The sequence below is a fragment of the Neolamprologus multifasciatus genome, chromosome 19 (genome assembly GCF_963576455.1).
Source record: "Neolamprologus multifasciatus chromosome 19, fNeoMul1.2, whole genome shotgun sequence".
NCBI classification, from domain to species: Eukaryota; Metazoa; Chordata; class Actinopteri; order Cichliformes; family Cichlidae; genus Neolamprologus; species Neolamprologus multifasciatus.
This window is the reverse complement of record NC_140457.1, coordinates 14,293,988-14,316,505: the sequence shown is the minus strand read 5'-3', so window position 1 is coordinate 14,316,505 and position 22,518 is coordinate 14,293,988. Positions and strand designations below refer to the sequence as shown.

Here is a 22,518-nt window from a genome sequence, read left to right as displayed (position 1 = left end):
AATTCTGCACATCAGTTTCTGTCTTTCACAGCCACAGCAATTACAGATGTTTTTGCTTTTTTTCTGAATTTGAAAAGCGCAGCAGCTAACAGATATTCAGGCAACATCTCCATCTTTGAAGCATGACAGACCTAAAAGTAAACACGCTTCCCTGTTTGATGCACAAAGTATTAGACAGTTTGCAGCTCATTAAAATATAATTGACAGACTTATAAATTATCTGCTGTCCCATCAGTCTGCCACAAAGCTATTCTTACCCAGCTTTTGTGTCTGTTTTGTGTCATCTGTAACATGTTTCTCTCTCTCTGTTTCAGGCTGTGCTAGAGACCATCAGACATCTGATGAACACAGAATGTGTCGTCCCAGACTGGCTTCATGACATCATCTTAGGTTATGGTGACCCGGGCAGCGCACATTATTCAAAAATGCCCAATCAGATCTCGACGTTGGACTTCAACGACACCTTTTTGTCATTGGACCACTTGCGTTCATGTTTCCCTGGTAACACTATAAAGGTCACTGAGCAGAACCCTGAACTTCAGGTTCCCCCATTCAGGTGAATTTTAAAAGAAAAATGTTTTGTTTGATCAATCTTAATCAGAATCTGTTTGCGTAACCATATTTATATAATTGTTTATATATTGTTAAATATGTCATAATACATGATATTTATCCTTCTTATTCTCTCTTTTGCTGTACCAGAATCACATTTCCCACCTCAAACACAGCAGACAAAGGAAAGAAAAGAAAGGCTGATGAAGAAGTGGAAAACAAAGAGGAAGACAAGACCTTGATTGTCGAACCTTATGTTACCCCCAATCGTGGGCCATATCCCTACAATCAGCCCAAACGGTGAGAGATCAATACTCGAACCTTTCCATTTATCATTTAATAAGATTTACTGTCAAGTAACTGTACAGCGCACTGATTTGTTGCTGTAATGCAATTACACCTTCTACTCACATTGTATAGTACACTAATATATTCTTGAGTTCCACACCTATTTATTTTTTATAATCTTATGCATATTAAGTCCTTAACCTGTTATTCAAAGACTTCATGTCAATATAAGAAGTGTGGAGGTGCAAATCTCGTAAGCTATGCGCATCGTAGGTACCCTACACTGAGCTACTAATCTATTCTGATTTATTTGTCTATGATCGTTTCGATGGTATCTGGTGTGTTTAGGATGTAATATTGTGGTGCTGTTTTGGTTGGTGTTATGCATGAAATGAATGGGGAATAGAAGGGGCTGTAATATTCCTGTACTAATTACAACAACCCAAAATAATTGTACTACATGAAAAGTTGAGATTCATCCTATGCTTCCTGAGCATTTTCAGTTTGCACTTTGATATTCAAATCTTGATAGCAACAGCATGTCTGTGGGGAGGACCTGACTTAGCAATCTTTCAGTGTGGTCTCCAAATGCATCTCAACACTTGCAGCACAAAGCATCTCTTAGAAAAACAAATGAAGTCATTTGAATACAAATAGGTTTATGCTTCCAAGGGTATTCAGTATCAAATTACTTGATTCATAAATTTCAAGCATGTATGTGTCTTACAGGAACACAATTCCATTCACTTCTACTCAAATTGAAGCCATTCGAGCCGGGATGCAGCCAGGTCTAACAATGGTAAGAATCCAGTGTTTGATTTTAGTTTCAAGATTGTGTGGAAGCTATCTATTTAAAATGATATTTTCTTATTATGTATTTGACAAAAAAACAACTAACTCATCTCTGTCTTGTATACTTATGGAAAACATCAAATTTCACTAAAATTCTCTGTGTACTTTTGAGGAGTACACATTGACTATATCAGTGAAATAGTCAAAATAGGATTAAAGCCACCAGTTGACATGCACAACCACAAAGATTTCACCCCAACCGGCTATTTTTATGTTAAAAGTTGTTTAACACACTGTTGTGACAAGAGTGCTGTTCTGTTGTGGTGACTGGAAACTGGCAGTGGGATCAAAGTTATTTATTGCACAGCTAGCTGAGGTAAATATGGCAAGAAGGCTATCACCAGAGCCATAAAACAACTGTGTATGCATGCCTTCATCTGCCACTCACTTCACCCCTTCTAACCTTCCTTCTTGGCATATGTCACAATCATTAGCAGCCATAACAAGCACACACTACCTCCTGGTCTGCCTAGCTTTCATGTAGAGAAACGAAGGAGCTGATTACGCACTGATTTATGCATGAATGTGTAATTGTGCTTACTAATTTTAGCAGAGATTACTCACCTGAGAGACCCACACTAAGACCAACCTGTTTCATGAATATTAATTTAGTAAATGTAATGTGCTGTTCCCCCCCAGGTAAGTAAATTTGGAGCTTATTATCATGATAACTTGTAAACCAGGAGAGGCTTGAAAATATTTATCCCTCCTCTGTTCCTCCTACAACTTTCTTCTTTGTTTCGCTAGCTATGTTCCCTACCTTTATGTGGATATCACTGGCTTAGGTCTACCTTTGTAATCTACAGAAATGTTGCCTTTGCAAACTAACTTCCAATTTCTTTTTTTTTTTTTATGTCCTACAGTTAAAATGCTTAATTTCTTCTGACATAATCCCATTTTCACTTCGTTCCTCCAGGTTGTGGGACCACCGGGTACTGGAAAGACCGATGTTGCCGTTCAGATCATCTCAAACCTGTACCACAACTTCCCTGAGCAGAGGACCCTCATAGTCACACATTCAAATCAGGTCAACACTCCCCTCCATATACGCACACAGCATCTCCACGTGCAAGTCTGATCTCTGAAAAGTTTCTATAACACATTGATCAACTAAATGTAAAGTTGTCAAGAGAATTTAAAGCTTGTTCTCAGAACTGCCCATTAATCAGGCAAGAGTCATATTCTAACCATGGAGGAGAAATTAAAAGCTAAGCTCCCTTGTGCCTTGGTCTTTTCCCTTCAGTATTTAATCATAAAGTAATCTTTAGCTGCTTTAAACTAAGGGGAAGCATGACAGAAGGAACCTTAAACACCAGAAGTGTAGTTTGATGATAAGTATTTTCCTGTATAAGACTTTGCACACCCTCCCAAATTATTTTACTGACTTAACTTAAGTATATTACATACAAATGAAAGAGATTTTTTTTCATTCCACATCAGGCTTTGAACCAACTCTTTGAAAAGATCATGGCCCTAGACATCGACGAGCGCCACCTTCTGCGTCTGGGCCATGGAGAGGAAGAGCTGGAGACTGAGAAGGATTTCAGCAGGTGAGCAAAGCAGATAACAGGTGGAAGATGACAGACACAAATGGGTACAGCTAACCAAAGAGTACTGCATATGTGAAAACTGAGACATGATTTCCCACAAGTGATGGTGCATTCAAGAAATATTCAGAGTTACTGTGTATCTAAATTGCAGAGGCAACTCACATCCATTAATGCCATCTCCCACATACACAGTAGGTCTGAGTCAATACACTGACAGGGCTGCTACACTCTCATATGTCAGGCTTTGGACCTGATTTATTTTCACTAGGCATTGTTGGACTCTCAGTCCTTTCCACCAGCCTAAGGGATCTGTCTCAGCAGCCATGCACTTAGAAGCAGTACATGCCCAAGTAACCCATTCATAGCTATTCTGGACCACAACAGTTGATTGGTTGGTTCTGCCCCAGTTTTTAAAATAAATTTTAATAAGATAGCAGCAGGCCATGTAGAGAGAATTATATGGATTTACCACTGTTTGGAGCATTTGCATGTTTTCCTTAATAGTACAGGATATTTACGCTGTGATAAAAAGCACCTGGTGATGACATGTTGTGAGCTGGCACTATAGAAGTCAAGTAAATAACTTAATACATAGTAAGAAGTATGTAAATAAATAATTAAGATCATTGGTGATAAGTCAGATGGAAAACTAGCAGTAGTAATGTCCTTAATCTACTTCAAGAATAGAAAGATCTGTTTAATTAGGAATTATCAACAGTGTAATAAATTCCTAAATGAATCAAAATACCCAAAACTTAGGAATGTTTATTTTGTTCAGATCAGGAAGAAACCATTTTTAAATCAGTGGTGATTTGATTATCTGAGTATAATCAAATACATGCAACACCCAGGCTTAACACTAGCTGTAAATGCAAAGATGGAGGCAGGACACAGAACACACCACAGATGAGACTCACTGGTCCTCATAAGGAAGTCCCAGTGTTTCCCAACTCTCTTATATATGCTTGTTCCTAGTATGTCTAATGCCTTTAAGGCTAGTGACTCACTACTATTGAGACGTAGTAAGATAGCATGAAAAAGTAGGTGGGGGACACTGTACTCATGGCACACTTCAGAAAACCAGAGTATCACAAAATACTCAAAACATGTACAGTTTTATATAATCACTAATGTATTTAACACTTCAATAAATGTTCCAGCCAGAAACTTTTTTTTCACCACAGGCAGCGCTCTCCTGCCACCTCCTGAATATAAATAGCTCAGTGTCACTGAATTTTAATAAATTTTTTATGCTGTTACTATTTAAAGTGTTCTCATACCCTACAATGTTAATTACCATCTCATCCATCCATGGCACTGAGCAAATTGCACCCTATAGCTCTCAGCTTTCCTTAAGGAGCGAGGGAGGAGTTACACATGCCTCTCATTTGCTGTACCCTTTGTATGACTGCTGTCTACTGGGAGTGCATGGTTGTAGTATGAATGATGATTTATGGAAACTGGGCATCCGCACATGAAGGCAGTCTCATGCGTTCTTAAATTATGCAGCAACACAGACATAAAAGAAAGAGCTCTAGCTAGCAGCAGTCGACATGTTCCCGCTTGCCCATTTGCCTCACAACAACATGCCGACTCCACACTTCTTCCACCCCACTGACACCAGAATGAGGAGAGAGCCAGAGAGTTTTAATTAACACTGTACATGAGATAAAAAAAGGACGGCAGTGCTTTTCTGAGTGCTTAACAAAGGGGGAAGCTACAGCCTTAATTAACAATGCCTCCATGCATTTCATGAAACTTTTGTGCCATTTTAATGAGTTTTAGAAGGGGGATCTTGGTGATGGCTTAAGGAAGCCCTTGTTTAGTTTTGGATGGTCTACATTTGCATCCCAGGTTGTTGAAATACACCATTCTCATTCAGATGTAGGGCTGGGCGATATAATTTGAAGCACGTGTGGTAACGATATATATCACAATATATTCTTTTCTTCTGTAACATATTTTACACACTATAAGGCACACTTAAAATCCTTTAATTTTCTCAAAAATCGAGAGTGTGCCTTATGTATGAATTCTGGCTGTGCTTACTGACCTCGAACCGATTTGGGCGTGCAGAAATCTGTTAAAAAATGTTTTAGTACAACTTTGGTAAGCCCACTGCTTGATGGATTGTCAGAGCATTACGGCTGCTGTAATGAGGAGCTTCGCGGAGTAATCTGGGTCCAAAACTCCGTCCAATTCAGGTCCCAAAGTCAAACGGACACTAAGAGTTAAAAAAAACTGTCTAAATTATTTCATCTTTAATAAAATCATCAGCGTTGCTGCTTTATCGGGTGTAACAAATACGTTTTAAATCCAGGCATCCATGAAAACAGAATTTATTAAATTTAACAGAGTTAGAAGTTAACAAGAAGTTAGCTCGCTAGTTTACACCTAAACATTTCATACCATGTTCTCTGCTACAACTTCCAACATAAATGAAGACAGAAAACTAAACAGCAGTGGCGTTTGCAGGGTTACTGAAGTTGGACTACCTGGTATATAATGTTGTGCTACGTGATTGTTAGCGACACAGCTATGTTAGCATAACATTAGCACAGTGAAGCTGGGGGATGAACGCCAACTTTTTTTCCACTCGATAAAAGTTGACGTGAGGGATTCTGGTGGTCAGGGACAAATGCAATCGCAAAGCAGGATGCTATACACGGGCCAAACTTCAGTCAGGAGAACAATTGAGATTATTCATCCACAATAGGATGTTAGTTATTAATATAGTGAAATAGAGCAGCTGCGAGAGAATTCAACATTAATGAATCAATGTTACGGAAGTGGAGGAAGCGCAGTTTTTGGCTTTCCCCATATTTCAAGAGTGCTTCATCTCTTTGCTATGACTGTCGCCCGCCATAATTTGCAGATGATAATGGTTTTAGCCGCACTGCGATGCTTTCGACCAAAACAGGCGCAGCTTGATGACATCATCAACATGCGCTATCGCGATAGAGCGATATAGTCAAAATCTCTATCGTTGGCCAAATTTATATCGTTTCTATCGTATATCGTTTCTATCGCCCACCCCTATTCAGATGTTTTACATTTATCAGAGTTTACAAAAGAACTAAGACAGACTTGTAGATTAATGTACACTGCACATGCACTATACCTTTGTATCTATTTTAGGCTTTCGGTGAGTGTATTACAGGTGTGTCATCCTAAGAGGCAACGTCACTTCTCACTTTTATTTAATTTTACTCAGGCAGAGCAGTGTGATCGTCTTTGAGTCATCTGCTGACCGTGAATCTTTGGAGAGGGTCTAAAAATAGTGTTCACCTCTAGTGTTACCCGGTAACCCCTCCTTCTTCCTGTCTGTTGTCTCACTGCCATCTGATGACATTTTTCAGCAGTATTGTTTAGCTGCATAATGAGATGTATGTTAGAACGTAAAAAAGGAAGTATATCCTCAGGTGACCATAACCAGACAGCCAATATTCTGCACAGTCAAGTCAGTAATCACAAGACCCTGTCTCACATGTTTGCCAGAAGTTGCAGTCTGAGATTTTCTTATTGCTCAATTGCACGTTTAACTACGTGCTGCTATGAGTCATGCATGCAGGTCACGAGACATGCTGGTTTAGGTCATGACCATTGTTGGATTTATTACTCATTTCCTGTTTACTTTATGTAGAATTTGTTACAAATTACTTTTCTGTTTCTCCTGGAGATTGGAGGGTATGGATTTTTAAATGCCTGTTAAACCTTACACATACATAAAACCCAATCAGGATGATATAAATAAGAGTCATTATTTAAGTTTTACTACAAAACCAGCAGTTAAGTTGAAAGCCAGCGCTAACAGAAAAATATGGACGAGCAAACAGATGTTCCTCTGCTATGTACAACAGTTTTACTCATCTCTAATTCTGTTATGCGGTACAAATTAATTTTCAGCCATTGAACGTTAGTGTAACTAATCAAACATACCCTAGTTATTATGCCATGTTTTTTTTCTGGGTGTATATAGGAAATGTGATTTCGATTAAATATCACTCTTGGGTCATGTTGTGAAAGCTTGTTATAGCTGGCTCATCATTCCAACTGCCTTCTTATTTTTACAGGGGTTAACCGTTTAGATTGTTGACTAACACTCCTGTGCTCTCCTCAGATATGGAAGGGTAAACTACGTCCTGGCCAGAAGACTGGAGCTTCTCCGAGAGGTGGGAAGGTTACAGGAGAGCTTGGATGTCCCAGGAGATGTTTCTTATACCTGTGAGACTGCTGGACATTTCTACCTCTACCAGGTAAGACTGTGAATAGCTGCAATCTAAATTAGCAAGTATAGGCAATTGTCCACTGCAGACATCTGTGTTTACCCTCCAGTGTCAGAAACACCTGTAGGAACTCAGGGTAGGAAAAAAAAAAAAGATCTGATACTTTTCACTGCCCCCAAAAATTGGTATCTGGCCTTGATGTTGATAAACTTGCAACAAATGGTAATTTTTAAAAGACAGTAATCAGTGAGAAACAGGATGGAAAACTCAAAACACCAGCATCAACATCCTAAAAAATTACTGTGCAGTTAGAAAGCCCATTTCAGTTTTCTCAATTGCTTTATTGTTTTGATATCACACACACACAGTTATGGATATGACTTGTGTTGTTTTGGTGCACTCAGAAGTTGAAGTCAAGGGCAAAGCTGTCACAGGATTATTATATAACCTCATGACCACGCAGCATTTGAAACAGAAGGGCCTGGTTTTTGAGGCGTTGCTGTAAATGTTGCCTTGCCATGTCTGTTCTTGCAGTGAAAAGGCAGTACATGTGTTTCTGTGATATAGAAAAAAAATTCACGTGTAATGTTCGATGTACTTCTAACTCTGATCTTTTATTCATTTTGTGTGTGACTTAAGTAAGGGTAAAAAACGACTTTCAGATCCATCCTTCTATTAAGCATTAAGCACCATTTGTGTAGAGATTTTGAAATTGATTTTCAGATGGAGTTAAGGAGATATTTTGCAGAAATAATTAGAATGGATTTCTGTAACGACCATCCTCCTCCTCAGACAGTTGATGAATGAAATGCAGACATTATTGAAGTTTCCATTCCCCTGGCAATCTGCTCTTTCTGTCAAGAATATAAATATTTAGAAACGCTCTTAATGCTTTCTGTTTATTCCTGTCACCTCATCATTACTGTCCCCTCAGGCTGCAGGAGAATTTCCACTGCTAGCAATTACCTACTACAGTTTCCCCAGTTTCAATAGAACAATTCCAAAAATAAACATTTATGACACAGAAGTCCAAGGTTTCACCTTCAGTCAGGGCTAAATTAATGTTGTGTAAAAATATTCTTGTTTACCCCTCTAATTAAAGACTGTAATTGAATCTCAGTTGCTCAGGTAAAATCTATTGTGTAGGCATCCAGAACCAAAATGATCAAAATTATGGTGTTGCGGTTCAAACATTTTCAGACCCAACTGTATAGTTCTTTGTTTTTTGAAGATGTTGTCAGGAGGTTGTTGGTGTAGTGATAACTTGACCGTGAGCATACTTCCTTGATTATTCATGTGAATGTGAGTGATTGTTGATAACAGTGACTTTGTACATATCATTAAGGTTTCCATGGTAGTCCTAATAATCTGTGCAGACAGATACTCAACATGCAATTAAGCTCAGTTCTCTAGCAGACTCATTAATGCTATCCTTAATGTTGTTTTTTGAAAAGGGTATTTATAGAAATAAGCTACCCTGCTGTTTGGTTTTGGTTATTAGATACTCAGCAGGAGCACCTCTGCAAGAGCGAGCCTATTGCTTCTCATTTGTTCATTTTTGCTTGTTTATCTATTTTTCTATAGTCTGAATTTAAGCTTGGCAGAGCCATTTAAGATTGGCAGTCCTCCTCCTTCTGCTGTCCAAAAACAAATGTTGTATGAGAACATACAAACATCGCTCATGTGAGAAAATACCCATGGTCATTTTCTGAATACCGTGGCTAAGTAAGGCTACTTTTTGAAACCTTTAATTAGTAATCGCCCAAATAAAATGCTGCAGACCCTTAAGAGTTTATTGGTGTGAACAGGTGTGATTTTCCTCTCAGCATAATCTCAGGACCACCTGTCATGCATAACAGCCCACTTTAAAGCAATTACAGCTTGCTAGAAAAGATTGACTCTATTGAAGGTGACAAACACTTGCAACTCAAACCCGAATAAGACATAGATGTCTGATTCTCGGGTGTATACTAAATATCACTACTGGGACTCTTTGAGAGGGTGTTCTGTGACTGTTGTCTCTCCCCATAACAGGTGATATCCCGCTGGGAAGAGTACATGAGCAAAGTAAAACCAAAACAGGGCAAGAACGTGGAGGTGGAGGCTGTTGCTGCACACTTTCCTTTCCACAAGTACTTTTCCAATGCACCCCAGCCTGTGTTCAAAGGTCGGTCATATGAGGAGGACATGGACATCGCAGAGGGCTGCTATCGCCACATCAAGAAAATATTTACCCAGCTGGAGGTAAGAAGATCACAGGGCCAGCAACTCCAAGTGGCATGTAAACTGGTTACTTGAGAAAAAAAAAAAAAGCCAAGGTAATTTTATTCATAGATAGTTCGTCATTAAATCTAAAACTAATGTTTAAATACAAATTAAAATTAGCAATAAATATATACCCCTTTTCACTCAAACCCACATATAAGGTTTACCTGCTGTATTTGATTATTTTCATACCAGCTGTCTTTCCAGGTATTGCACATTCTCTCTTGCACAAGTAACTGCCTACCTGGCCCCCACATTAACAGACTGTTGTCAGCTAATAGTGACTATCCACAATAGTGGATGTGTTTATTCTGAGGTTAAAATTTCGCTTTGCATGTTATGCCTATAGATATGCTCATGGCTCTGTGTTTTTCTCTGTCACTCTTTTTCACACCCCTTCACGGTCTCAAACACAGCGGAAAGTCTGTTATTATTCCTTCTGAGCCCATCAAAGTGTTTCTGTAGGGATAACAAAAACATTTCAGATTTATGGGAACACCAAGGTGGTCTCCGAAAAGCAATAAAAAAGTTATTGGCTAGAGGTAATATCCCAACATGTGTTGTGACCTTGATTTATCTGGCTGGCCTCTGTATCACTGCATCACAGCACCTCCTCCCTCCTCCCTGAGCCTCACCCATGCTGCAGTGTAATCTGTACACCCATTAAGAAGTATTGCTCTGTGTGGTGCAGGGTAGCAGAAGCAACATTGTGCTGAATATGCTTATCTGTCTACCTTTTCAAATGTAAAAGCAGTTTTGAATAAGCTGTCAAAGGAATATCCTAAGAATGTATTGCTAGGCAAACAGAGAGAGAGAGAGGGAGACAGTGTGCCTCCTGCGTTCATGTATAGACATCTGCTGTTTACTCCTCTGCAATTCCACCGTTTCATTCCACTTTTTAACTTATTTTTGGTTCCCCTTTCCTAGTTTTTTTTTAACTTCTATAAATTCTAACCATCTTAATATCACTCCTCAACTCATTTGGTACCATGGGGTTTAAAAATAGACTTCATCAATATTCCATGTTTTGATTAGTTTAATATTAATGCTAAAATAGTAACACATTAAATATTTATACCATGGTGCTGTCCGAGTCTCCTCTCCTCCATCCCTACCCTCCAGAGCTAGTGTACCAACCTGAAAATAGCTTGCCTGTTTACCATTACTCCTCTTCTGTGCATCCCCCACAGCTTTCTGTAGTGTCATCATATCACCACCCTGAAGTGAACTGATTTGTTTTTTGGGTTACAAAATCCTCCAAATTTTCCTTTACAGTGTAACCCATGTAAGAAAATCCCTGCTAAAGTGCTCCTCAAGCCACAGCTACTGAAAAACAAAATACACCCCACATTCTTCACAGGAGAGCCCTGCGGCTGGCTAGTCTCTATCACTGCATCATGGGAAAAGAGGACACTCACTTCTAATGAGAGAAGAAATCAGAGGGATTATGTTAATTATACATTTCATTAAAAAGTGGAGTACTGTAAGTTTCCAGTCATTTAGATGTCCATTATGACTTTGTTGAAGTTTAGAATTGTGGTTCATCTTCCGGGTGTCACTTTGAATTAGGCACTTCAGCAAAGAAAAGTAGAGTCAGTTGGAGAAATTCAAACACTTGGACGAAAGATAAGCCACTCGGTGTATCGTGATGTGTGCTGACTGGATTTCTGAATATTGAAATGTGCTTTTTTTAAATTTAAGATTCTATTATGTTACAAGAGATTTTTATATTAGCCATCATCTGTCATACTAATTGTTCATTAAAGTCATCCCCCACACTAGTATGAAAAAAACCTTTAAAAATGACTCAATACAGAATAAATGTCAGCAATTTTAATTCTTCGTGATAATATTTTACCTTTTAGTTCCCTATCAATCTGGTTTATAACATAGCTCTGTGACGTCATTCCTGAGTATCACTTTTCTTCTATCCTAAAAGGAATTCAGGGCCTTCGAGCTGCTAAGAAGTGGACTGGATCGCTCCAAATATCTGCTAGTGAAAGAAGCCAAAATCATTGCCATGACCTGCACACACGCTGCACTCAAACGTCACGACCTAGTGGAGCTGGGATTTAAGGTAGACTTTTGTCAGTTTAAAAATACATTCCCAATCATCTGGTTGTATTTTGTTTGGATGCAGTTAGTTTATTTATTGAAGTTACACCAAGCTGTTCCTTTTTCTATTAGTATGACAACATCCTGATGGAAGAAGCTGCACAGATTTTGGAAATTGAGACTTTCATCCCTCTATTACTACAGGTAACTGAAATGCTAACTTGTTTTGACTGTTAATCTTGACTGAAAAATTATTCTCACAAAACCTGCCAGGATTTGTCATTGTGACTGGTTTGTGTAGTTTAATCTTTACATCAGTAGCCTTTTCAAATTGACTTTCCCCATTAAGGTTTTCCTAATGGGCTCCATAAAAATTGTGTTGGACTCTGGTAGCTATGACTAACATTCTGTGTTGTAATTTCTGTTTACGGAAAAGATCATTAGGCACACCAGCCTATCCAGCAACCTTGCCAGAACTCCTCATTATCTCTCCTCACCACTGTGCCAGTCAGAGCCTTTGGCCAGGATCATTGTCCACCACTTCCCTTTTACTACCAGCTTTTCAAACACAACCAGTGATCACACTTTAAAACAATCTTAGACAATGGGTGGGATTAGATCTTTGTGAGGTCCAGCTCCAAATAGCATCACTGTATTTTACAGTATGACACATTATATATTTGTTAGAGTAAGCATGCCAGATGATGATTTGGAAATTAAAATGTAAACCTAAATTAACTGTTGCACCTTCACTGATCACTGTATATTGTGACAGTATCTCAATTTTATTATTATTATTATTTTTTACTGCTTGATCATCTTATCTTCCTCTATGTGCAGAACCCAGAGGATGGCTACAGCAGGCTAAAGCGCTGGATCATGATTGGCGACCACCACCAGTTGCCTCCAGTCATCAAGAACATGGCTTTCCAGAAGTACTCCAACATGGAGCAGTCTCTCTTCACCCGATTTGTGCGCCTAGGTGTGCCCACAATAGACTTGGATGCACAGGGCCGTGCACGTGCAAGGTGGGTCACCAAGCAAAATACAATCTCACTACCCACAGGGGCTCACAAGGATAAAAAAAACGTAATGTTTAAATGTAATTCGGAAACAGTTCTTTAAACATAATTGAATAGTAATTTAATAGTAATTATTATTTCTATATACCTTTATGTTTTACAGTGCTTTATTTTATGGATGCAAGTCAGTGGTCTTAACCTTGATTCAAAAAACTTATTAACTTATTGCTTCAGAATGTTCAAGTTTGCATTAAACCTGAGCAGCTAAATCTAGGTAAGGAAGTCTAAGCAATGACCATAAGACCTCTTACTGTTTTTTTTTTTTTTTTTTTTTTTTTTTTTTTTTTTTTTTTTTTTTTTTTTTTTTTTTTTTGCCTGTCCCGTTTGGCTCTTTTGCCATCAGAATTATTGTCTAAAGGCGAAGAAAGATGCCCAACGGTTTTTCTTTACCAAATTGACCATCCCAGCTTTGCCGTAATGGTCCATTTGATTCACCTTTTATTCTTTATTTTATTTTCACTTGCTGAATACGGGACAGATTTGACTGGGGGAAAGAAAAGGGAGAAAGAAAGAGGGAAAGAAAGACAGTTGAGAAGAGGGACGGGGGAGAAGGGCAAAAAGCAAAAACCAACAGAATAAGCAGAAGAAAAAAAATAAATAAATAAAAAAATAAATACATATATCGATCACCTGGATCACCTGTTGAGAAAGAAAAAAGAAAACAAGCAGAAGAAAACGAGAGTAATACAATAAACCACATCACAATGATATATGGGAATATGACAGTAACTACTAAATATTAAACATTATTGTGCAGCACGTAAGATCGACAGCACAGTGTGCATTGAGGTAGGAGCCAAAAAGGGTGTAGTTTGTGTGTGTGATCACCCGTGTGTACACCTGTGAGCATGGACGCGCTTGTTTTCTTAAAAGGTTCCCTCATGTAATGATCTGCTAGAGGGTGTGGGGGGCCACTGCCCCGTCCTCCAGGGCATGAAGCAGGTATGGAGGAGATCAAAACTCCAGACATCCAGAGGCCCCCAGAACACAAGAGACCAAGGAAGACCAACAGAGGGGCAGCCGCGCCACTGTCCCAGAAAGAGCCGAGGAGAGTCCCAGATGAGGGGTCACCCAGCAGCCACGGAGCAGAAGCCAGGGGGGCTGCAGTGACGTGCCCGTGAGCTCCGCCGGCAGCCAGCTGTGCCTGAGTGACCGAGCCCCAGGCCGAGAGGCCGGGGGCACCCCACCTCCGAGGTGGCCCAAGCGAGCCCCAGGCTCCAGGCCCCGATAAGCAGCCGCCAAGGAGTGAGCCGGTGTGTACCCGGACGCCCACCCCCGGACACAAAGAACCACCAACGCACCGATGCCTGAGGGAGTCCGCCCCCGGCAGGGGAAGTGGTGGGGGGAGATAGGCCTCCAAACCTTGGAGGGCCTGAGCTGTCCTCAGAGAGGTGGCATCTGATACCCAACCTGACATATAGACACAGACATACAGGCACACACAGATACAAACATCCATTCCCACCCTCATGCTCTCATATGCACTTACTCCACACTCAACCAACGTGGAGACAGACATAAAGAGACGCTGTACACACAATCACACTCCCCAAGCGTACTCTACGAACCGGGTCTAGGTACCCTTGCCCCTGGAGGGGGGAACTGCACCCAGACCCAGGTTGTGTTACCCTTTTCCCTGCGGTGGGGAGAAGCAGACCGCCCCGACTCCGCAGCAGCAGGGAGGCCCCACATTCCGGATCCCAGTCGGACGGCCAACTCCTCCTCCTAGCCCCCCTGCTCCAGCAGGAAGCAGAGAACGAGGGTGAGAGAAGACTCCTAACCTCCCTCCACCCGCTCATTGTAGTGTTGATGTATGTGTGTTCTAAGGTGCATTTAAAACCCAGGAGGGCATGGAGCTACCTGCCAGAGAGCAGCAGGTAAGCGCATAGTCCCTCCTGCTAGCCCTCAATGTCTACGTGTATTTAAAATTGAGAGGTGGGCAACGACGCCGGGGGTGAGGTGTACACCCTGATGGTAATTGGGATTCCGTGTAGCGTGCCCACCCCCAAGATCCTATATGTATGTGTAATGAGAGTGTGAGTAATGTGAATGTCTAAGTTGCGGGATAAAATTGAGGCAGAGGCAGCCAGAAGGGGACAGAGGGGGGGGGGGGGGGTTCCCTCCTCTGCACCCTGGTGACACACCCCTACTCCAAGGCCCTGCATGTGTGGGTGGTTGTGGTGGAGCGGGAAGAGGGAGGCAGCTGGAGATGGGGAGGGAAGGAAGGGAGGGGCAAGTGACCCCTCCCTGGGGCCAGCTCCCCCGCTGACCCCAGTAGGCACCCCCATACTCCGCGACCCGCCAGGGAAGGGGGGCCCAGGCCCATCCGAACCGGGGACCAGTGCAGCGGCGCCGCCCGGCCCCACAGAGCCCGGGGCAGTCCACCCAACCCCACAACAGAGAAAACTACACCCACCCCATCATCCACTCATCTTCCAGACTACATAAGACAATAGACGCCCAGGCTGAGATCTTCCTCCACCTCTCCTGTATCTCCCCCTCTTGCAGAGAGAGTTCCTGAGAGAGGAAAGCTCCTGCAAGATGTGACAACCCCCCCCCCCCACCAGTTGAAGAGCCCCCCAGGTGGCTCGGCGCACCGGCGGCACCCTGCGCCAGTGGCGGGCCCCCATATACCCACCGGCCCACAACCCCGGCAACACACCAACCAGGACCCAGGCCCCCGAGGCCCGGCCAGGGCCCCAGGCCAGAGCCGGAGCGCCCCCAGAACCTCACGCCCGTCCCGGACCCACCCAGGGGCAGCCAGGCTACCAGGTCAGTAACCCCCGTCCGTCAGCACAGACCCTCCCCTAGCCCCGCTGCACGTAGCCACGAGGAAGCCGTCACCTAAGAGCCAACAGAGCCCCTAATTGGCCATGACCGCTACCCCGGGTTGAGCCCCCCAAGGAAGATGCTCCCGGGGAACCGCCTGAGCAGCTAAATCTAGGTAAGGAAGTCTAAGCAATGACCATAAGACCTCTGACTGTTTTTTTTTTTTTTTTTTTTTTTTTTTTTTTTTTTTTTTTTTTTTTTTTTTTTTTTTTTTGCCTGTCCCGTTTGGCTCTTTTGCCATCAGAATTATTGTCTAAAGGCGAAGAAAGATGCCCAACGGTTTTTCTTTACCAAATTGACCATCCCAGCTTTGCCGTAATGGTCCATTTGATTCACCTTTTATTCTTTATTTTATTTTCACTTGCTGAATACGGGACAGATTTGACTGGGGGAAAGAAAAGGGAGAAAGAAAGAGGGAAAGAAAGACAGTTGAGAAGAGGGACGGGGGAGAAGGGCAAAAAGCAAAAACCAACAGAATAAGCAGAAGAAAAAAAATAAATAAATAAAAAAATAAATACATATATCGATCACCTGGATCACCTGTTGAGAAAGAAAAAAGAAAACAAGCAGAAGAAAACGAGAGTAATACAATAAACCACATCACAATGATATATGGGAATATGACAGTAACTACTAAATATTAAACATTATTGTGCAGCACGTAAGATCGACAGCACAGTGTGCATTGAGGTAGGAGCCAAAAAGGGTGTAGTTTGTGTGTGTGATCACCCGTGTGTACACCTGTGAGCATGGACGCGCTTGTTTTCTTAAAAGGTTCCCTCATGTAATGATCTGCTAGAGGGTGTGGGGGGCCACTGCCCCGTCCTCCAGGGCATGAAGCAGGTATGGAGGAGATCAAAACTCCAGACATCCAGAGGCCCCCAGAACACAAGAGACCAAGGAAGACCAACAGAGGGGCAGCCGCGCCACTGTCCCAGAAAGAGCCGAGGAGAGTCCCAGATGAGGGGTCACCCAGCAGCCACGGAGCAGAAGCCAGGGGGGGCTGCAGTGACGTGCCCGTGAGCTCCGCCGGCAGCCAGCTGTGCCTGAGTGACCGAGCCCCAGGCCGAGAGGCCGGGGGCACCCCACCTCCGAGGTGGCCCAAGCGAGCCCCAGGCTCCAGGCCCCGATAAGCAGCCGCCAAGGAGTGAGCCGGTGTGTACCCGGACGCCCACCCCCGGACACAAAGAACCACCAACGCACCGATGCCTGAGGGAGTCCGCCCCCGGCAGGGGAAGTGGTGGGGGGAGATAGGCCTCCAAACCTTGGAGGGCCTGAGCTGTCCTCAGAGAGGTGGCATCTGATACCCAACCTGACATATAGACACAGACATACAGGCACACACAGATACAAACATCCATTCCCACCCTCATGCTCTCATATGCACTTACTCCACACTCAACCAACGTGGAGACAGACATAAAGAGACGCTGTACACACAATCACACTCCCCAAGCGTACTCTACGAACCGGGTCTAGGTACCCTTGCCCCTGGAGGGGGGAACTGCACCCAGACCCAGGTTGTGTTACCCTTTTCCCTGCGGTGGGGAGAAGCAGACCGCCCCGACTCCGCAGCAGCAGGGAGGCCCCACATTCCGGATCCCAGTCGGACGGCCAACTCCTCCTCCTAGCCCCCCTGCTCCAGCAGGAAGCAGAGAACGAGGGTGAGAGAAGACTCCTAACCTCCCTCCACCCGCTCATTGTAGTGTTGATGTATGTGTGTTCTAAGGTGCATTTAAAACCCAGGAGGGCATGGAGCTACCTGCCAGAGAGCAGCAGGTAAGCGCATAGTCCCTCCTGCTAGCCCTCAATGTCTACGTGTATTTAAAATTGAGAGGTGGGCAACGACGCCGGGGGTGAGGTGTACACCCTGATGGTAATTGGGATTCCGTGTAGCGTGCCCACCCCCAAGATCCTATATGTATGTGTAATGAGAGTGTGAGTAATGTGAATGTCTAAGTTGCGGGATAAAATTGAGGCAGAGGCAGCCAGAAGGGGACAGAGGGGGGGGGGGGGGGTTACCTCCTCTGCACCCTGGTGACACACCCCTACTCCAAGGCCCTGCATGTGTGGGTGGTTGTGGTGGAGCGGGAAGAGGGAGGCAGCTGGAGATGGGGAGGGAAGGAAGGGAGGGGCAAGTGACCCCTCCCTGGGGCCAGCTCCCCCGCTGACCCCAGTAGGCACCCCCATACTCCGCGACCCGCCAGGGAAGGGGGGCCCAGGCCCATCCGAACCGGGGACCAGTGCAGCGGCGCCGCCCGGCCCCACAGAGCCCGGGGCAGTCCACCCAACCCCACAACAGAGAAAACTACACCCACCCCATCATCCACTCATCTTCCAGACTACATAAGACAATAGACGCCCAGGCTGAGATCTTCCTCCACCTCTCCTGTATCTCCCCCTCTTGCAGAGAGAGTTCCTGAGAGAGGAAAGCTCCTGCAAGATGTGACAACCCCCCCCCCCCACCAGTTGAAGAGCCCCCCAGGTGGCTCGGCGCACCGGCGGCACCCTGCGCCAGTGGCGGGCCCCCATATACCCACCGGCCCACAACCCCGGCAACACACCAACCAGGACCCAGGCCCCCGAGGCCCGGCCAGGGCCCCAGGCCAGAGCCGGAGCGCCCCCAGAACCTCACGCCCGTCCCGGACCCACCCAGGGGCAGCCAGGCTACCAGGTCAGTAACCCCCGTCCGTCAGCACAGACCCTCCCCTAGCCCCGCTGCACGTAGCCACGAGGAAGCCGTCACCTAAGAGCCAACAGAGCCCCTAATTGGCCATGACCGCTACCCCGGGTTGAGCCCCCCAAGGAAGATGCTCCCGGGGAACCGCCTGACGCCCTAAGCCCGACCCTACCCCCACACCAATCACAACAGTGAAGGCTTACTGTTGTTGCTAAAAAAAACCTTTCAGACTGGCCACAGCGACGGTGAAATGTCCAAATCATTAGCAAACAGTTAAAAATAAATCCGTTCATTTTAGTATATTTAGTTATTGAGCCTTCGTCAAAAGAAATGTTTTTGCTTGGTAATGGAGAAAACATTTGTGTAGTAATGCCGGGCAAGCAGGATGGTCAGGCAGACTCTGTTTAAACAGAGTTGGGAAATGATACCTTTACTGGATTTACTGAGAAGAGCCCATCTGTTCTCTGACTGCAGACTGCAGAGCATAGCAACATAATCAGAATAACACCTGTTATCATGGTAACATACACAAAAATGACAACACCAATGAAGAAAGATCAAATGCCTGAAATCTGGCGTTTTGTGCATCAGTTGTCTAAACATAGTATGAAGCAAGAAGAAGAAAAATCCTCTTGTTCTCTTTTGACATGAGAAAAAAAGTCCAGTCCAGATATTTGGGATGTTAGTTCACAGGACATAACTCAGCCCAAGATGTGCTGCATTGTTTAAATAACTGAGGAAGGTTATTTCTAACCCCCAGAAATTGAATTGGAATGGAGAAATTGCAACATTTTTCTTTATTTACTGTAAAATTGATCTTGCAGTTCAGTTTTAGTTGCATTAAACACAATAAATATATCTGCCTTGCCTTAAGCTGTGGGAACCCTGATTGTGCTGATTGATTAAAATTTCCAGTGGTCCTGTCAGGGAAACTGTATTACAGTAACACAGATGTGACCTAATGCGTGTTTGTGTTGCTATCTCACAGCCTGTGCAATTTGTACAACTGGCGCTACAAACACCTGGGGAACCTGCCTCACGTTCAGCAACTTCCCGAGTTTCAGGTGCCCAACCCTGGCCTGACGTTTGATTTCCAGCTAATTAACGTGGAAGACTTTAATGGGGTGGGAGAATCTGAGCCCAACCCTTACTTTTATCAGGTTAGTAGATCACACGAATGAACACACTTGATGTAATCCTTGCACATCCTTGTATGCCATTTGTCCAACATATTGCCAATATCTTAATACTAACTTTAAAAATGTAAAAACAACAAAGTATGAGCTACTTCAATTGAAATAACTGAATACTCCAAACAGAACACCATTATTATTTTGTGTATATATGTAGCACAGGTACAGAAATTGTTTGAATAGCTGAAATGGTTCATGTTACACAAGCTGTGGAACTACACTCCTTTACAAATAAACGCATTCACACTTCCAGCAGGAAACAGAAGCATATTCTCTCTAGCCCCCATTTCCTCTAAATTGGTTGTTGTACAGCAGTTCATTCATTTTTAAATTTCACTGGTTCAGCTACCAGTCCATATAATATATTCATCACTCTGCTTAGTGTGCAGCTAACATTGGCTGCCCAGCACAGACCAGGCGGTTTGTCCTTCACACCGGAAGACGGACTGTGTTTCATCCTGACATTGCTGAGGCACAAAGACTGTGTCTGGGCACAGGGCAGGGTTGATAGGGGTGTTTACTTTTGCAGTGCACCAGCCCAAGAAGATCACATATTAGTGTCAAGTAAAAAAACAAAAAATAAATTACATTTCTCCAAGAAGAGAAATAAAATTAGTATAGCTTATAGAAATGTAAGATACTGTAAATAAAACATCCCCTGATACTTAAAAGAGTTTGTAGTAATCAGAGCCGACAGCACTGGATTTCAGATAAGGTATCCTGTGTAATGATTGAAATATCAAATTGAAGCTTTCAAATTGAACCTGCATACCCATTAAGTGGATCATATTGCTTCATGAATCTTGCAACTACATTCATGCTGTGCACACTCAAGTCCCTAAAGCTTCTTATTGTTCTTAATTCAGCACCATGTGTGCTTCTCGCGGTACCAGGTCACATGAACCTCAACTCTATTTGCCAGTTGCCATTTTGAGTCTCCTCAAGGGAATCTCCTCAATATCACTCGTTATGCTTGACAAGCACACACACAGATGCACTTTCCTGGAAACCAAAGGGGATCAATTTGACACTAGAGGAGCAATTGTATCCAGTGTACACTGAATACATGTCGCAGCTGAACAAACACTGCCACAACCACTGCTTTGTGGTTGCACATGAACTGTGCAGAACCCATACACAAATACTGTGTGCACAAAATATAGTGCAAAGGGTCTTTTTCCCATGCTTTGCCTCATTTGCTAAAGCTCTTTCCCTATTGAGTCTCAGCCAACTGATAGTACTTCACTGTTATCAAATGGCTCATGAAGAGTAAGATGCCTATCTAAACCCACATCTTCTGTTTGGAAATTGCCCCCCTCAGCCACTAGGCTTGTTAGTTATAGACATTTCTGCTTTACAAGCTACATTTTAAATTGCATAAGAGCAACCTGCATGGTGGAGTTTACTTACAGGTAGCCTGAATTTATGCCTCTCGATATCAATAATGTTCTTGTATCTACTCTAAAGTGTATCTGTATGTAACCCTCTCTCCTCAGTGCATGTTTGATCATTCTATCCTATCTAGTCCTTTTGCAGTCACGAACCACTGGCTCAAACTTCAATGGCTTAGGTCTGACCTTGTAATAGTTGCCAGCTTCTTTTGGGGTTTAGGCTTCAGATCTGATGTATGTTAGACATGCAAATGAAAGACAGAAATCTGGAAGCGTCACAGATTTTTACTTGGATGTCTATTTAATTGTGTGTGTGTGTATGAGATATGCATTTTTGACTTTTGCTACATGATTGTTTTTCTCTGTAAATGATCTGTAAATGCAGAGGGTTAGAAGTAACTTTGCTGGAGAAGTAAGTTGCGATTTTTAAATATCTGTGCCATTTGTAGGCAGGTAATAAGGGACTAAGAACAAAGGATGTCATTGTTTTTGATGTGCTGACTCTAGTGCAGCTAGCTCAGGAACTGTTGATGAAGCTGCATACATTATTATCAAAGATGCGAGGCAGCAGTCCACATTTAATTGAAACTGAATGAATAATACATGGCACTGCCTTTATTTCTTTTCTTTTTTGGGTTTTATTTGAAGGACAGAATGTAGCCTTGGAACCAGGGTGCACAAGCTTGGGAATTTGTTGATTGTTAATTTGGTGAATAACGTTTTACATGTATTCACATTGGGAGAAAAACTTTGATGTAGTTCTAGGTCCTTTGTAATTGGAAATGAAAGAGAAATCATTCTAATCATTATATCAGATAGGTGTAGGCAGTAACATTGTAGCCATTGTCAGTGTGGTTATTTGAATGTGTGTTTCTATCTATCAAGCACAGAGAGCTCCTTTGTTGTGCATAGTGACAACAAAGCTTTTCATTGCCAGTTTCTGAGTGATTGCAACATAAAAAGAGACTGTCCCTGACTCTCTTAGTTGCCTCAGATTGACTGGGGACTAATGTCTGTGTAAACGATGGGGTTGTGATTTTCCGTGAAAATTCCAGAAATCTGATGTTTACACTTGCTTCCGATCACTTCAGTGCCTCTCGTCTGCTCACAGTGTAAACAGAGAGCTTCAATAGTGAGTGGTAGCTTAGAAATGGACTCCAATATCAACAAACATGTTGGCTAATTGTTCTAAATTACTTAAGCTGCCAATTTTCTTTTAGCTAAACTTCACCATATTTGTGCAACCTAGCAAATTTGCAGCCAAACACTAGCTTGTTAAATGTATCTTGCCTGCTTCACTATGTTATATATACTTCAATATGTATGAATAACATTCCCTTCTATGATGAACAAGCAGTAGGCCAATTCACTGTAACTTAGTTACACAACATGTTTCTGGTGCTGACAGCTGTTTCCAGTCAAAGTAAAATTTGTTGTCATTATACTAATACTCAGCTTATATACTGGTCTCATAACTGATGTGCAAAACACATGATGCATAGCAGTATACAACAGTGCAGGACAGGCTTATTTATGTATCATCACTTTTTTGGCT

The 22,518-nt window shown here is 42.9% G+C and overlaps 1 protein-coding gene and 1 long non-coding RNA gene across 4 annotated transcripts in view; one reads left to right on the top strand and one right to left on the bottom strand.

The window, feature by feature from the left end:
* The window catches only part of LOC146496212 (uncharacterized), an 18,977-nt gene extending 2,264 nt beyond the window's left edge, over nucleotides 1–16,713 (bottom strand). Inside the window, exons 1-2 of the long non-coding RNA XR_014871192.1 lie at nucleotides 15,852–16,713; nucleotides 1–13,185 (exon numbers count right to left, since the gene is read on the bottom strand). The exon at nucleotides 1–13,185 is cut by the window's left edge and continues 2,264 nt beyond it. This is a non-coding gene — a long non-coding RNA (uncharacterized LOC146496212). The remainder of the gene's footprint in view (nucleotides 13,186–15,851) is intronic.
* aqr (aquarius intron-binding spliceosomal factor) overlaps nucleotides 1–22,518 on the top strand; it is a 55,845-nt gene that overhangs the window by 22,309 nt on the left and 11,018 nt on the right. For all 3 annotated transcript variants that reach the window (XM_085143423.1, XM_085143421.1, XM_085143422.1), the window contains exons 21-31: nucleotides 315–556; nucleotides 703–852; nucleotides 1,570–1,639; nucleotides 2,609–2,719; nucleotides 3,133–3,242; nucleotides 7,363–7,498; nucleotides 9,503–9,712; nucleotides 11,673–11,810; nucleotides 11,921–11,992; nucleotides 12,629–12,816; nucleotides 19,368–19,539. In XM_085143423.1, coding sequence (XP_084999549.1) covers nucleotides 315–556; nucleotides 703–852; nucleotides 1,570–1,639; nucleotides 2,609–2,719; nucleotides 3,133–3,242; nucleotides 7,363–7,498; nucleotides 9,503–9,712; nucleotides 11,673–11,810; nucleotides 11,921–11,992; nucleotides 12,629–12,816; nucleotides 19,368–19,539 — 1,599 coding nt within the window. The remainder of the gene's footprint in view (nucleotides 1–314; nucleotides 557–702; nucleotides 853–1,569; nucleotides 1,640–2,608; nucleotides 2,720–3,132; nucleotides 3,243–7,362; nucleotides 7,499–9,502; nucleotides 9,713–11,672; nucleotides 11,811–11,920; nucleotides 11,993–12,628; nucleotides 12,817–19,367; nucleotides 19,540–22,518) is intronic.